The sequence below is a fragment of the Eublepharis macularius genome, chromosome 7, assembly GCF_028583425.1.
Source record: "Eublepharis macularius isolate TG4126 chromosome 7, MPM_Emac_v1.0, whole genome shotgun sequence".
Lineage (NCBI taxonomy): Eukaryota > Metazoa > Chordata > Lepidosauria > Squamata > Eublepharidae > Eublepharis > Eublepharis macularius.
Window position 1 is genome coordinate 144533760 of NC_072796.1, and position 15800 is coordinate 144549559.

The 15800-nt window shown below is 46.9% G+C and overlaps 1 protein-coding gene across 2 annotated transcripts in view; it reads left to right on the plus strand.

Moving 5' to 3' along the window:
• Nucleotides 1-15402, plus strand: part of FAM83H (family with sequence similarity 83 member H) — a 53971-nt gene extending 38569 nt beyond the window's left edge. For both annotated transcript variants that reach the window (XM_054984708.1, XM_054984709.1), the window contains exons 3-5: nt 9768-9932; nt 11210-11334; nt 12033-15402. In XM_054984708.1, the coding sequence (XP_054840683.1) occupies nt 9768-9932; nt 11210-11334; nt 12033-14667 (2925 nt within the window). In that variant the 3' untranslated portion in view covers nt 14668-15402. The remainder of the gene's footprint in view (nt 1-9767; nt 9933-11209; nt 11335-12032) is intronic.
• Nucleotides 15403-15800: the final 398 nt, after the last annotated feature.

A 15800-nucleotide genomic window follows, 5' to 3' on the forward strand; every position in this document is an offset into this window, starting at 1 on the left:
ATTTTGTTAAAACCAGAGAGCAGCTTATGACTGTTAAATATTGGCTACATCTGACTTCTCTAGCCTTACTCACCAAATGTTCTCAGAGTCTGAAATGTCCAGTTGGCTAGCTGGCATCAAGGGAAAAAAATCACTACCATGGGTGTATCTCTGGACTCACTGTTTATGCCCCTGTTCTCGAGTCCCTATCAAATGATTAAACGTAGAATTTTGGATATTGAATTCCAAAATCTATACAGTATGGCTAACAAATCTTGTTCGCTTCTGAGCTTGGAGATTCCACTCATCGTGGGTTGTATGGCCCCATACCTCTATTCCCTATAAATACACAACAATGGATTGAATTCCACGCCTCAACTGAAAATGTTGAAATTAGGGGATTCTTTCTGAAGCAAAATCGAAAAGAGTCCAGTAGCACCTTTAAGACTAACCAACTCTACTGTAGCATAAGCTTTCGAGAATCACAGTTCTCTTCATCAGATGCATCGCATCTGACGAAGAGAACTGTGATTCTTGAAAGCTTATGCTACAGTAAAGTTGGTTAGTCTTAAAGGTGCTACTGGACTCTTTTAGATTTTGCTACTACAGACTAACATGGCTAACTCCTCTGGCTTTCTGAAGCAGTCTTCTTTGTCATCTCCTCAAATGCCAGAAACATCTGTTTTGAACATCTGTGAACTTCAAGAGGCCACTTCTAAACCACAAATCAAAGTTTCCAACCTGTAACATTCTTTGAACTTCTTGTGAGTAATTCCGTCATTGCAATGGGGAATAATTAAACCCAAGATTATTATTACATCTATCCCAATTTTTGATTAAAGCATTTCTGATGCAGTCTGGAAAAAGAGAAATCCTTTTGTGGCAATTGGCCCCCAAGTGGGGCGAGGGGTGTCTGTTGCTGCCTCCCTGATTTCCTTAGTGCTTCCTGAGATTTTCACTGGCACCAAAGGCTCTCGCCTTAGTTTTCTCTCAGTTTGACTTACGGTATAGGGTTAGGCTTAGTTATAGATAGTAGTATGACAGAACCGTCAGCACATGAGCACCTTCAGCACGGCAAAAGGAAGAGAATAGAGCTGGTTAGGAATCGAGATCGTGCCTCGTCTCCCAGTCTCCAGGCATGCCTGTTCCCTCCTGAAGGGTCTGGTCAAAGGGAACGAGGAATGGCGTTATGGAGGGGATATGATTTAGTTGATGAAAAACCCTGGTGTTGCTCTTATTGTAGGGTTTTGGAGAAAAATCTGTGGAGATCTTTGTAGCAAATTTTAGACCTGATATAACTCCCAAGAAGGCAGGGGAAATTGTTCTCCCGAGGAAGCCTAGCAGAGGATTGGACCTGAACAAGGTATTTCCTCCCCAACCAGAGCAGGAAACAGAAACACAGAGCTGGAAGTAACCCCAAAGCTCATCTAGTCCAACCCCCAGCTCAATGCAAGAGATTCACAGGTAGCTCCACCCAATCTCCCCCCCCCCCGCCAGTGACTGCTGCTGTTGCCCAGAGGAAGGCAAAAAAAAAACCCCTCCAGGATCCCTGGCTAATCTGGCCTGGAGAAAAATTCCTTCCAGACCCCAGAGTGGCAATTATCCCCCTGGGCATGCAAGAAAGGGCCATGAGAGCTCAGCGCCAGCTCCTCCATGCCCTCCCTCGCCTGATCTGTGTACATTCATATTAAGTCAGAGAATCATCACAGCGGTCAGATGACCATGTAGCCTCTTCTTAAATACGTCCAAGGAGGGAGAACCCACCACCTTCCAAAGAAGCCTGTTCCACCAAGGAACTGCTCTAACGGTCAGGAAGTTCTTAACGTTTAGCTGAAAAATCTTTTGATTTAATTTTAACCCAATTGTTCTGGTCTGACCCGCTGAGCCAACAGAAAACAACTTTACTTGAAGAGGGCTATCATATCATCTCTCAGTCGCCTCCTCTCTAGGCTGAACATACCCAGCTCCTTCAACCTTTCCTCATGAGACTTGGTCCCTGGAACTATCACCATCTCCATTGCCCTCCTTTGGACATGTTCAAGTTTGCTGCAATCTTTTTTAAACTGTGGTGCCCAAAACTGTGCACAGTACTCCAAATGAGGTCTAACCAGAGCAAAATAAATGATCCCATCACCTCATGTGATCTGGACACTATACTTCTGTTGATAACAGCCTAAAATCACATTTGCCTTTTTAGCTACAGCATCACATTGCTGACTCATGTTCGGCATATGATCTACTAAGAACCCTAGATCCTTTTCACATAAACTACTGCCAAGACAGGTCTCCCCCATCTTATAAATGCGCCTTTGATTTTTTCCCCTACCTAAATGGAGAATTTTATATTTCTCTCTGTTGGAATTCATTTTGTTACTCGTAGCCCAGTTTTCCAGACTGTCAAGATCACCTTGAATCTTTATTCTGTACTTTATACTGTGCTTGCTACCCCTCCCAATTTAGTATTATCTACAAAAGTAATGAGCATCCCCTCAATTCCTTCATCCAAATCAAGTATGAAGATGTTGAACAGCACAGAGCCCAGAGGCACTCCGCTTGTCACTCCTCTCCAAGAGGATGAGGAACCATTAACAAGCACTCTGTGGGTGCAATCTATCATCCGGTTACAGATCCACCTAACAGTCGTATGATCCAAACCATATTTTACCGATCGGTCAACAAGAATATCATGTGGAACGTTATCAAAAGCCTCACCAAAGTTGAGATAAATTATGTCCACAGCATTCCCGATCCACCAAAGTAGTAACTCTCAAAAAAGGAGATGAGGTTAGTCTGACATGGCTTGTTCTTGAGGAACATGTGGTGGCCTTTAGTAATCACAGCTGTCCTTTCTAAATGCTTAAGGACTGAGTGATGATTTAGAATCATAGGGTTGGAAGGGACCTTCAGGGGAATCTAGTCCAACCCACTGCACAATGCAGGAACTTCACAACTACCTCCCCCCCGACCACCCAGTGACTCCTGCTCCAGAAGATGGTGAAACACCTCCCGGATCCCCAGCCAAACTGGCCTTTGGAAAATTGCTACCTGACCCCAAGGTGGTGATCAGCATTACCCTGGGCATGTAAAAAGGGCCATGAAAACCAAGCACTGATGTAACCCCTTCTGCCCTCCCCCTCACGATCTGCCCAGGCTCACAGAATCAGCATTGGTGTCAGGTGGCCATCTAGCCTCTGCTTAAAAACCTCCAAAGAAGGAGAGCCCACCACCTCCCGAGGAAGCCTGTTCCACTGAGGGACCTCTTGAACAGTCAGGAAGTTCTTCCTAATCTTTCGCTGAAAGCTGTTTTGATTTCATTTCAAGCCATTGGTTCTGGTCCAACCTTCTAGGGCAATGGAAAACAACTTTGTTACCCTCCTCTGGACGCGTTCCAGCTTCTCTATATCCTCCTTAAATTGTGGTGCCCAAAACTGAACACAAGACTCTAGGTGAGGTCTAACCAGAGCAGAGTAGAGTGACACCATCACTTCTTGTGATCTGGACACCATGCTTCTGTTGATACAGCCCAAAATTGCATTTGCCTTTTTAGCTTCCATATCACACCGCTGGTTCATGTTCAGTGTATGGTCTACTAAGACCCCTAGATCCTTTTCGCACATACTACTGTCAAGACAAGTCTCCTCCATCCTATAATTATGCATTTGATTTTTCCTGCCTAAATGCAGAACTTTGCATTTATCTCTGTTGAAATTCATTTTATTTGTTTTAGCCCAGTTTTCCAGACTGTCAAGATCGTCCTGCATCCTTACTCTGTCTTTGACCTTTTTGCCACCCTTCCCAACTTAGTATATCATTTGCAAATTTAATAGGGATTCCCTCTATTCCTTCATCTAAATTTATAAAAATGTTGAACAGAATGGGTCCCAGGACTGATCCGAGGAACTCCACTTGTCACTCTTTTCCAAGAGGATGAGGAACCATTTTTGTTTTAAAATTTTCTTTAACTATAAACTACACACCACAACACAATAAACAACATAGAGAACAAGAAAAAACACACAATTCTAAACATAACACACTATTAAGAGGAAAAAAGAAAACAAAAAGCCCCTAAATTACACTACAAGTTGAGTTCCGATTTTCTCCGCAACAAGTATATATCATTTCTAGAGTCCCACTTATTCTAAGTTAGTCACAAAACCCCTCTTTTTTCTATTGTTCCTGTTTCTTAATCCATAAATCCAGATGTCATCAAATCCTTGTTATCCATTTCATGCAAAAAAGTCTATTAACGGTTTCCATTCAGTCAAGAAGTTAACTAATGTCCTTTCTCTAATTAATGCAGTGAGGTTTGCCATTAACGCAAACTCCCAAACTTTTGGCCACCAATCCCCCACTGTAGGCAATGTTGTAGTTTTCCACTTTTGTGCATAAAGTACTCTTGCTGCTGTAATAAAGTATAAAAACAGTGTTCTACAACTTTTTCCCAACTGGCTGTCCATTATTCCCAACAGAAAAGTCTCTGGTTTCAGCTGAAATCTTCAAAATCTTCTGAATCGATAATTGTATGTGCAACCAAAAACTCTTTGCTTTCTTACATGTCCACCACATATGAAAAAATGGCCCTTCTTGTTTAGCACATTTCCAACATACATTTGACGCCCCCTTATACATTCTAGCCATTAACTAGCACTCTTTGGGTGCAATCTGTCAACCAGTTACAGATCCACCGAATACTAATAGGATCCAAACCACATTTTACCAGCTTGTCCACAAGGATATTATGTGGAACCATATCAAAAGCCTTACTGAAATCGAGATAAGCTATGTCTACAGCATTCCCTGATCGAGCAAGGTAGTAACTTTATCAAAAAAAGAGATAAGGTTAGTCTGACATGACTTGTTCTTGAGAAACCCATGCTGGCTCTTAGTAATCACAGCCATCCTTTCTAAATGCTGAAGGACTGACTGATGACTTGTTCTAAGACTTTTCCAGGTATAGGTGGTCAAGCTGACAGGTTGGTAGTTACCTGGATCCTCCTTTTCCCCCTTCTTGAAGATGGGGAGAACATTTGCCCACCTCCAATCTTCCGGCACCTCACCTGATCTCCAAGAATTCTCAAAAATAACAGACAGAGGCTCAGAAATTACATCTGCAAGTTCTTTTAGTACCCTTGGGAGCAATTCATCTGGCCTGAGGACCCAGTTCCATTTAAAGAAACTAGGTGTTTACGTACTCTATCCTAGGCTGTAATTCCCTTCCCCCATCGTGTTCTGTTATCGCCATGTTGAGCACCATCTCCCTTGCCGGAGAAGACTGAGGAAAAGGTGGAATTGGGCCGTTCTTCCCTCTCTTCATCACCTGTGACAATTTCACTTCCCTGTCCCTGCAATGGGCCTACCATGTCCTTGCTCTTTTTCTTACTTTGAACATAAGCAAAGAACCCTTTTTTGTTGTTTTTAGCATCTCTTGCTAGCCTACGCTCATACTGAGCTTTAGCTTTTCTAACACTCTCTATACAAGCATTGGTTATTTGTTTATATTCATCCTTGGTTATAAGGCCCATTTCCTAAATGAGTCTTTTTTATTTCTCAGTTCATTAGAAAGCTGTTTACCTTGGCTTCTTGGCTTCTTTAAGCTCCTCACATTTTTCCTTCTCATAGGAATTGTTTGTGATTGTGCTTTCTATTTTTCGCTTTTAAGAAACTCCCACCCCTCTTGAACTCCCTTCTCCTTAAGTATTTCTGACCTCGGGATTCTACCCAGCATAGCTTTGTTAAAATTTGCTTTCCTGAAGTCCAACCTATATGTCTGACAATGTAGAGCTTTTCCCTTCCCCAAGACTGTAAATTCCAAAATTACATGGTCGCTGCTACCCAGGGGGCCCACTTACTTTCACCTCGTCAACCAGTTCTTTCCCTGTTGGTGAGAATCAAGTCCAAGATAGCAGAACCCCTTGTTTCCCTCTCCACTTTCTGAAAAATGAAGTTGTCAGTAAGACAAGTCAGGACTTTATTTGACCTTTCGTTTTTAGCAGAGTTAGACTGTTCCAACAGATAACCGAGTAATTGAAATGTCCCATGACCACTGTGTCCCGTGTCTTTGTGAACTTTGTTCTAGGAGTTTCTCATCCAAGTCTTCTGCTTGGCTTGGTGGTGTATAGCAGACCCCCACCGTAGTATCACTATTATTTCTTATTCCTTTTATTTTTACCCAGAGACTCTCAGCGGAATTTCCATGCTCAGATATATGTATTTCCTCACAAATATATGCTTCCTTTACATATACTGCTACTCCTCCCCTCTTCCTTACTTGTCTGTCCCTTTTGAACAAGTTGGATCCCTCAATCCTAGTATTCCAATTATGAGTGTCATTCCACCACGTCTCGGTAATGCCTATTATATCATAGTCCCCTTCCTGTATTAGGACTTCAAGTTCCTCCTGCTTGTTTCCCATACTCTGTGCATTAGTGTATAGACATTGGAAGCCATGAGTTATATGCCCTGAACTTTTTGTTTCTGTGCTTACCTGTGAGTTAATGTTTCCTAGCATATGTTCCACTCCCTGCAGGTCTTCAGTGTTCCCTTCTCCAGTTATAGGTTTTGAATTTTTGTCTCGCTCCCCTACAAGATTTAGTTTAAATCCCTCATTAGGTTTGCAAGGCTTTTACCAAAGACATTTTTTCTACCCTTGTGAGGTGCAAACCATCTCTCAATAGAAGAGCTTCATCTCAGAAGAGTAAGCCATGGTCCAAAAAACCAAGCTGCTCCTGGTGACACCATCTACGTAGCCAGTTATTTATTTTCAGCATTCTTCTTTCCTCTCCTAAACCACAGCCTATGACGGGAAGAACTGATGAAAACACAACCTGTGCTCTCAGGTCCTTAACCTTTTTACCCAGAGCCACATAGTCTCTTTTAATGCGCTCTGGACTGTGCTGGGCAATATCATTTGTTCCCACATGTATCAGGAAGAAGAGATAATAATCTGTGGGTTGGAGAAGTCTTCCTACTCTTTCTGTCACATCCTGGATGTGTGCACCTAGTAGACAGCATACCTCTCAAGATGACAAGTCTGGTCAGCACACTTTACCCTCTACCTCTCTCAGTAGGGAGTCCCTGATTACCAGCACATACCTTTTCCTATATTGAGGAATGTTCCAAAGCCTGTCCAGGTATGGACGTCAAGTCAGTGGGTTGATAAATTACCTGGATCCTCCTTTTCCCCTTCCCTTCCCCTTCTCCACTGACAGTGCAGAGGAGGGGGGCAACATGGTGCTTCCTGTGAGCTATAGATGAGTGAAATATACCTGCAGGAGGAGGAGGGGGGACTGGTAATTTATCGACCCACCTCCCCTGGGTTTTGGGGCCTGGAAGAACTTTGGGAGCCTCTGATTCTAGGAGAGCTTCTCGGATCTGAGGAGGAGGATCCCGATTCCTCGAAGGAGTGGCAATGTTTTGGATCTCTTTTTGTGCCTCCTTTGGGGGGAGGCCTTGTGGCTCCGTCTGCACCCCTTTTGTTGCAGCCTCTCCTGAACACCCTTGATCAGCCAAAAACAAGTATCTGAATGCAGGGGGCCTCCGCCTGTGCATGCCTCCATGGCCTGTGAGTTGCCAGCTCCTCCTCCTGCCTTCAGAGCTGCTTCCCCACCCCTGCTTAGAGATGCTCTGAACACCTGGGACTGGGAGCAGAGAGGGTGCTTCTTGCCTTAGCCTGCAGATTGTCACATTTTCGGTGCTTTCAGTGCCCCCCCCTTTTGTAATTTTTGTGATTCATAACTGATTTTTCCCTCTGTGGGTGGTTGCCTGCTGGTAGAGAGTTCCTTCAGTTTTGAATTTTGTGGTTAACGGGGGGGGGGGTTGTGAACGGGACGTTTTGACGTATTAGAATTATAAGTGATTATTTACTTATCTTGGATTTTATATGCCTTTGATGTTTGTAAGCCTTGTTGAGTCCTGTGTTTCAGGAGAAGAGCCGCATGTGACGGACGCGTGCTCCCTCTGCAGCGGCCCCCACCTAGTGGAATGGCCTGACTGGGGACAGGGAAGCTCCCTTCTCTCCTGGCTTTCTGCAAACTATGCAAGACCGAATTACTCGGGAGGGCTTTCTGCCCAGATTAGAGGGCTGTGTCATAAGGAGCAGCAGCTCAGAAAGATGCGTTGGTAGGGACGGGGACTATATGCTGCTCGGCTGGGTTCTGTCTGCTGGTGTAGACATGTGCCTTCTAGGGAGTTTCCACGACGATAAATGTGCCATGAAAATTAGTAACGGTTTGTTTCAGAAAGTTTTCACCTCTGTGCTTGGCTTTATGCTCATTTTCAAACTTTCTGCTGCCATACCCTAGTGCATCTCTTTCACTGAATGTCCCAACTGTTGTTCATTATTGTGCTTTGCTCAATGGAAGTCCTAGCTGTTGATTATATTATATTGTCACTTACACAGTGTAATCTGCCTCGGATCTCAGTGAGAAAAGTGGACTATAAATAAATAAAACAATGAAATCACGGGTGTAAAAAGTGTCGCCTTGCTCTTTTGTGGGGGTGCAGTCATCAGGTGCAATTGCTTGGCCGCAGCAGTGGCTTGCTTACATTAAGGTCTTACGTAAACCGGTCCAGCTAGAAGAGGAGACACTCTCAGCCGAGTGTATTCTCCAGCATAATTAAATGGGTTCTAGAAAATGCGCCCTTAGAAATTTATCATATTGGAATGGCAGCATAATTATCAGCATTTTTGAGTTCCTTCCTGATTCCCCCCCCCCGTTATGTCCCCCAATGTCTCTTTCTCTCTTACTCCTTTTATTCAAAGTTCACACACCTCTTAGTCACCATAGTAAGGGTGTATAAGAAGTAAAAACAACAGGCTAGCACTTTGCACACAATAAAAAATTGCAAACAGATTCCACCTTCAGGACTTTTCATCATCTTCCACATGGGCGAAATGAGCGTCCCTGGCCAGATATTCGTAATGATGGGGCCCCGTCCATCACAGAAGGATGGGGAGGGTCTCCCGCTTGATGGCCTTGAAAAGGGCGGCCACTCCCTCCTGCTTCCCTGCATGAGTGTCAGCCGTGGGCAAGGAAGGGGGGGAGGGGCAGCACTGCTGTGCCCCTTCCAGGGCCTGCCTGTGCCCCCGAGTCCAGGCTGGTGCTGCTGGCAGAGGCTCCTTAACTGGGCACGGCTGCTGCCAAAGCCTCGGTACAGGGGAAGGCCATCAATATGCCTGGCTTCAGTGGCTGGAGGGGAGCAGCAGCGGAGAAGCCAGAAACGGGGAGTGCTGCACAAACGCTTGCAGGGTCTGGGGAGCTGGTGTGGGGCAGGCTGGGCCCTGCCTGCGGCTGCAGGGCTGTTCCAAAGGCTGCTCTGGCCCTTCCAGCTCAGCAGGGTTGAGGCGTCCGTTTCTTCTTGGCCCCTGCTGCAGCGGAGAACAGGCAGGGAGCAGAAGAGCAGACAGCCCCCCCTTTTTTTTTTAGTATTTGGGCATCATAAAACGGGGGGGGGGGGAGCCCACATCCAGCATATGGTGCAGGGTCAGGGTACGGACTGGACATGGGCCTGGATACCAGAGTCTGCATGAGGCTCTCCTTTGGGGCAAGCGGGAGACACAATCGGACGTACAACCCCAGCAACTTCAGTGGGAGACCCACACATGGCCCCAGAATGGCCAAGTGCATTTGGGGTGCTGTCGCTGCTGGCTCCCTGGGCAGCAATGATAGTGAGGGTCAGCTAAGCCCTCTCATAAGACAACGTTCCAGGGGAAGCTGGCCTTGAGTTGGAAAGGCAGAGTCGAGATGCCTCTGGAGCGTGCTCCTGTCATTTGCTTTTCTTCTCAGGTTGTGGCCATCGTGATGGACGTCTTCACGGATGTGGACCTGCTGAGTGAGGTGCTGGACGCAGCTGCGCGCAGAGTTCCCGTCTATATCCTGCTGGATGAGATGAACGCCCAGCTCTTTCTCGACATGGCGGCCAAGTGCAGAGTGAACCTGAACTACGTGGAAGTGAGTGTCGTGGGGTGTGACTGGAAGTGCATCCAACAGTGGGGCAGGGAGGCACCGTGGGGCTGGGAACGCTTGCTGTCCCCTGGGCCCTGCAGATCTGGGCAGGCCTTGCAATCCCCAGCTGAGCCTAAGCAGGCCTCCATTTTCCAGACTGTCTTGTCTAGCAGTGTTTTAACCTCACCTGCTTTGACATGCCCTGGAGCTGCCAAGGACTTCTATGCCCGGAGAAGCTCAGCAGAGCCTCCCCGGACACGAGAGACCCCTCTGTGTACAAATATGCAAAGGGCCGCTGACTCCACAAGTCCAGAAGAACAAGACATGACTGACCTCCTCAGTCTCCCACTGAGTGACCACAGTGCCCTCAGCTCAGCTCTTTGCATGTTTATTCAGAAGCAAGTTCCACTGTGTCCAGGGGGTTCAGGCCAGCAGTTTCAGCCTTTGCAAAACTATGGCAAGGTTTTACAAGAAGAGTGAGTTGACGATAAGAAAAAGCAATCCCTGGGAAAGGAGGACATTTCTTAGTACAATGAAACTCTACTGGAAGAGCTTACTTGGCCTTTATTCTCCAGTACAGAGTGTGACCTGCCAGCCCGCAGACAGATTGGTCTTCTCGAGCGTTCCGGTGCCCCTCCCAGCACTCGCCCAAGATGAAAGCTCACAGACTCCCCCAAACCTTTGCATTTAAGTTCTCCCCTCATCACACCCTCTCTCCACCTGGCTCCTTTTCACATCTGTAGCTCAGGGCTTAAGTGGTTTGGCTGCGAATCAGCACTCTGCCGGTTTGAATCCCACTACTGCCATGAGCTTAGTAGGTGGCCTTGAATAAGCCACTCCTCTCAGCCCCAGCTGCATGGTGGGGATAATAACATCACTAACTTGTTCACTTCTCTGGGTGAGGCACTAATGGTATATAAGCGCTGCTGTTGTTGTTATCATCATCAACTCTTTTTTTTAAGTTACATGGCTTAGATACAATCATTCACTCATTTTCATACACAGGCTAATTGGCATGGGTATTTCTTGGCAAATAAAAGATAAATTTAACCCAGCCCCCTTGAACTGGGCATGAAATCCAGGGAAAAAATTAGGAGTGCAGGGGTGCCATGCGAGAAGGCTCAGGGAGAAGCCAGCCAGTAGGAGTAGGTGGTTTTCCTGGGAGAAGAGACCATGAAGAAAACAAAGGGCCCTGAATGTTGGCTAGCCAGCTGGCCGGTTGAAGAGGAAAGTCTTTGTTGCCTTTTGGAATTGTCCTGCTTGATATCTGTGTTGCTTTGCAGTTCCTGAGGGTGCGAACAGTATCTGGCCCTACCTACTACTGTCGCACGGGGATGTCATTCAAGGGGCACGTGAAGGAGAAGTTCCTGCTGGTGGATTGCATGGTGGTGCTGAGCGGCAGCTACAGGTGAGGGAAGAGGAGAGCAAGGGGACTGCAGCAGATTTGCACCCTCACTGCTACAACATACTACGGCTAAGGTACCCACAAGGGCAGCAGTGGAAGGGGGAAGAAAGCATGCACCCAAGAGGAGGGGAACTTAGGACAGGATGTGCGTGTGTGCGCCCAAAGGAGCCTCCCCTGTGGATCCTACTGAATTCCTGCCCCAGGGCTTTAGGCCTGTGCAGTGAGGAGGAGGGTGATGGACTCCTGCTGTAAAAAGAGCATTAAACTATTTATGCCCAGGTTGCACCCCTCAGAAGGGGCGAGGAGAGGCTGTTCCTCAGGGTCAGAGCTTCTCATCTGCATGCAGAAAGCTCTGTGCTCAATCCTGGGCAGCGTCTCCAGTTAAAAGGACAAGGCTTTAGGTGACAGGAAGGTCCTCTGCCCGAGACCCCGGAGAGCTGCAGCCAGTCTGAGTAGACACTATTGCCCTTGCTTGCTGGACCGATGGGCTCACTCAGAACAAGGCAGGCTCGAGAGTGTGCGTTCTTGCACTACGGTCCACCAGAGCGCAGGTCTGCTGCCTAGATGGCAAGATCCCACAAGGCCCCGATGACACATGCAAAACAAGCAGGGACTGCCTGTAAGAGGCTCACATGCAACGCTGCAGGCAGAGATCCCACAGGCGGCAGTAACTTCACATGCTCTTATCTGCTTTTTTGCAGCTTTATGTGGTCGTTTGAGAAGATCCACCGAAGCATCGCTCATATCTTCCAGGGAGAGTTGGTAGCCAGCTTTGATGAGGAATTCCGCATTCTTTTTGCACAGTCAGACCCTTTGGTTCCTCCTGCCAATGTCTTGATGAAGGCAGAAAGCCTCATAGCACCCTATGGCTTGGCACCTTTTGGCAACAATATGCCCTTATTCCCGAAGAAACCTCACCTGCTGTTCCCTAGAGAAGACAACCTATTCTCCCCATTTGTGGACAGAGTGGATCCAGACAGATACTTCTTGTCTTCTTTCAGAAGAGATGACCTGTTGCGCCACACCATGGAGGGTTCAGCAATGAGAATGTACTCCAAAAAGATGGAAATGGAAAATGCCCAAATGGATCCTTTCCGGGGTTTTCTCCACTCCAAGCAACTGGAGATGGATTCATTTAAAAGGCATAGCTTTGCAGAGGGAACCTTTGAGAACTTCTCTGCTTCAAAGCAATATTCCAGACAGATGTTCATGAACAATCTGGATGAATTTAAAATCCAATCAAGCCATTTTCAGAAGGACCAGTTCTATCAGTACAAGTTTGAACATCCTCACGGAGCAAACAGGCCTCAGGGACTCTTTGAAAGAATCCGAGGTGGCAGAACAGGGTTCGGTGAATTGGAGGATTATACAGATGCCTTAAGGTGCCCAGAACTGGAATCCAATTTCCCTCATGAGAACTTCCCATTGCGGCTGGATTATGTGCCTTCTAATTCTTCCAAGGAAGTGAGACATGGCTCTGACCAAGTGAATCCAGCCGGAAACGGCCTTCTGGGGCTACCGCCTCTGAAACGGCAAAACATGGGGCAGAAGTTCATGTGCCAGACGTCCCCTACCCAGAAGCAGAGCCTGGAACAAAGGCTGTTTCTGCACGAGCAAGATCAGGGTGCTGATCATGACAAGAAAACGCAAGAGAACAGGGCAGGTTTGCGCAACTGGAGGATATCCTCGTACCTGAGCGGGTGTCAGTCAGACTCAGGAGAAGAGGGACTCCCAACGCCAATGGAATCGGAGGCCTTCAGCGAGGGGCCGAGTCTTGCAGAGCCTCTCACCAGGTACCCGAGTGACCTCCTTCCCTCTTTCAAACCCTCGCTGCCGTTTAACAGTGCCAAAGAAATAGCTGGGGCTGACAAAGCAGGCGAGGAGCCCTCTGTCTTGAAGCAGGACCCGTTCAGGAGCAGGATAAACCCCCTGATCCAGAGGAGCTCACGACTTAGGTCTTCCCTTATTTTTAGTACTGCCAAGCTGGACCAGCAAAGCACATCAGCTGAGAAAGTTCAGGTGCTCCAGAAAGAGCAGACGTCCAGCGAGATCACGAGAGATCATGAAACGGTCAAAACTTCCACAACCTCCAAAGTAGCTGAGCTGCTAGAAAAGTACAAGACGGCAGGCAAAGACTCAGAGGGTACCACAGTCAGTCACTCGAAGGCCATGTCAACATTTCTCCAGGAGGAATCCCAGAACGCAGAGAAGAAATGTACCAAATCGGTGCAGTATAAGATTTTGGAGAGCAGGGTACTGGACTCCAAAGACACCTTGAGTTATAAGCTGCACACCGAGTCCGATGCACAGTTTGGAGTGTCCCCTTCATCCAGCCAACTCACGGATGCCCTTAGTAAGGACACTATAGCACAGATTAGCAGTAAAATGGACAAGTTATCTTCTCGATTTTATCCAATAGACAACAAACCCAGTCTTCCAGAGAAGGAGAGCCTCATCTTTGTGGGAGAAACTCAGAAACTTGCTCTTCCAGAAAAGAAGGAGAAACCGTCATTCAAAGGAGAAGTTCAGAACCCAGCTGTTGCGGAATTTACAAAACCAGTACAAACAGAGACTGGTGTGATATCAAAGCCTGAGGGCTCCTCAAAGAACCAGGACTTGGACAACTCACTCAGTAAATTGGAGGAAGAATGTTGCAAGCAAGAGCAGAGCCCCAGAGAGTTTTTCAGGAAAGGGTCACTAAGGCTAAAGCAGCTGTTAAGCCCCAAAGGTGAGAAGAAGTCTGAAGAAGAAACTGTCTCTGAAAGCTGGAAGTCAGACAAGCAGAGTGTGGGCCTCCTCAAGCGATTGTCCAAGGGTGATTATCAAGAAATCACAGAGGAGGAGAAATCTCCAAAGCTGACTTCATCATCTGTCCTTAAAGGGAATCCACCTCGGTTTCCGACATCGACTGCCAATGTCCTCTACAGTAGTAACCTCCGTGATGACACAAAGGTAATTCTGGAACAAATTTCTGCCAATAGTCAGAAGAACCGAGCAGAGCTGGCTAGGCATCTTCCAGTTGCTGGCAACCCTGAGCTGTCCAAGTCCACCACCAGTTTGGACAACAAAAGCGAAGAGAAAAGCAGCACAGTAATCAGCCGGTCAGAGAGCTTTGGCAGCCATAAGAGGCTAATTCAGAGGGAGCCTTCTGAGGACAGGGATTCCCTCCTGAAAAGGATGGAGAGCATGCGGAAAGAGAAGCGGGTCTACAGCCGTTTTGAGGTCTTCTGCAAGAAGGACGAACAGGGTGAAGAGGAATGTGACGCAGATGCCAAAGACAAGAAGATGGGGAAGTTTATGCCCAAGCTCCTGGGAACATTCAAAACCAAAAAATGACCTTCAACTTGCTGTCTATTTCCACCTACCTGGTCCAGAGACACTGCCTGGGAATAAAAGGGTGGTGGTAGACCCTATTGACCCAGACAACTGTACTTGCCCACCCATCCTAAATGCTGAACAGGTTTGGCTGGGTGGCAGGGGAAGTGCCGGTCAGTTGAACTGTGACCAAAGGTCATATTGTGCAATAGGATGCTTCCACCTCCCGCCAAACCCCTTCAGTGCGCTAATGGAAACCCCACAAAGGGAGTCCCATAACCAAAGCAGCTTTCTCTGGCAATAAGTGAAACACCAACTCTAAGCTAATCTGCCAGGCCTGTGAGCCTCGCCGAGCTGTTTTTTTGATAAAGATCCATCCTGCACAGTCTAAGATGACTACTGTGACTCAGGACAGCACCTCTGGCTGCTCTTCCAAGGCAGAGCCTTTTGCTCTTAGCTGCAGCAGAGGCCTCCTTGACCAGCACTGACCCGCCTGGGAAGCCTTAAGCAGGCTTTTCAAATGCTCTTGCTTTGTGGGAGGACTGGGTGGCAGGGAGGGGGTCCAAGGGCATGCCTGGGGAGAGCAGAATGCAGGGTTAGTAAATATACTGCTCACTCTTTCAAAAAATTTCACAGGGGTTTTTTTTTCAGTGCTTCCTCAAATTGCCAAATTTTTCCAATGGAAATTTAAAAAAAGAAAAAATCCTCCGAGTTGTGTCATGCAATAGATTGTATTAAAACCTTGTCTTAAGATTTCATAGGAGTTATTTTTTCACTGTTCCGCCAGATTTCCCATAAAAAAATGATTTGCTGTGTATTTTTTCAGTGGTCACCAAAATTTCCATTGGAAATATTGACAAAAGGCCCTCAGAAAAAAGCACCCCCCTCCCCTGAATTTTTTGGGGCGGGTGAGGCTTCACATCTTTAGCAGAGCGTTATCAGGACTTGGCGTATATACACTTACTTAGATAATAACAACAAAAACACAAATGATTTATATACCGCCCTTAAGGTCAAGTTAATGCCCACTCAGAGTGGCTTACAAAGTGTGTTATTATCCTCACGATAATCACCCTGTGAGGTCAGTGGGGCTGAGAGAGCTCCTAGAAGCTGTGACTGACCCCAGGTCACCCAGCTGGCCACAAGTGGAGGAG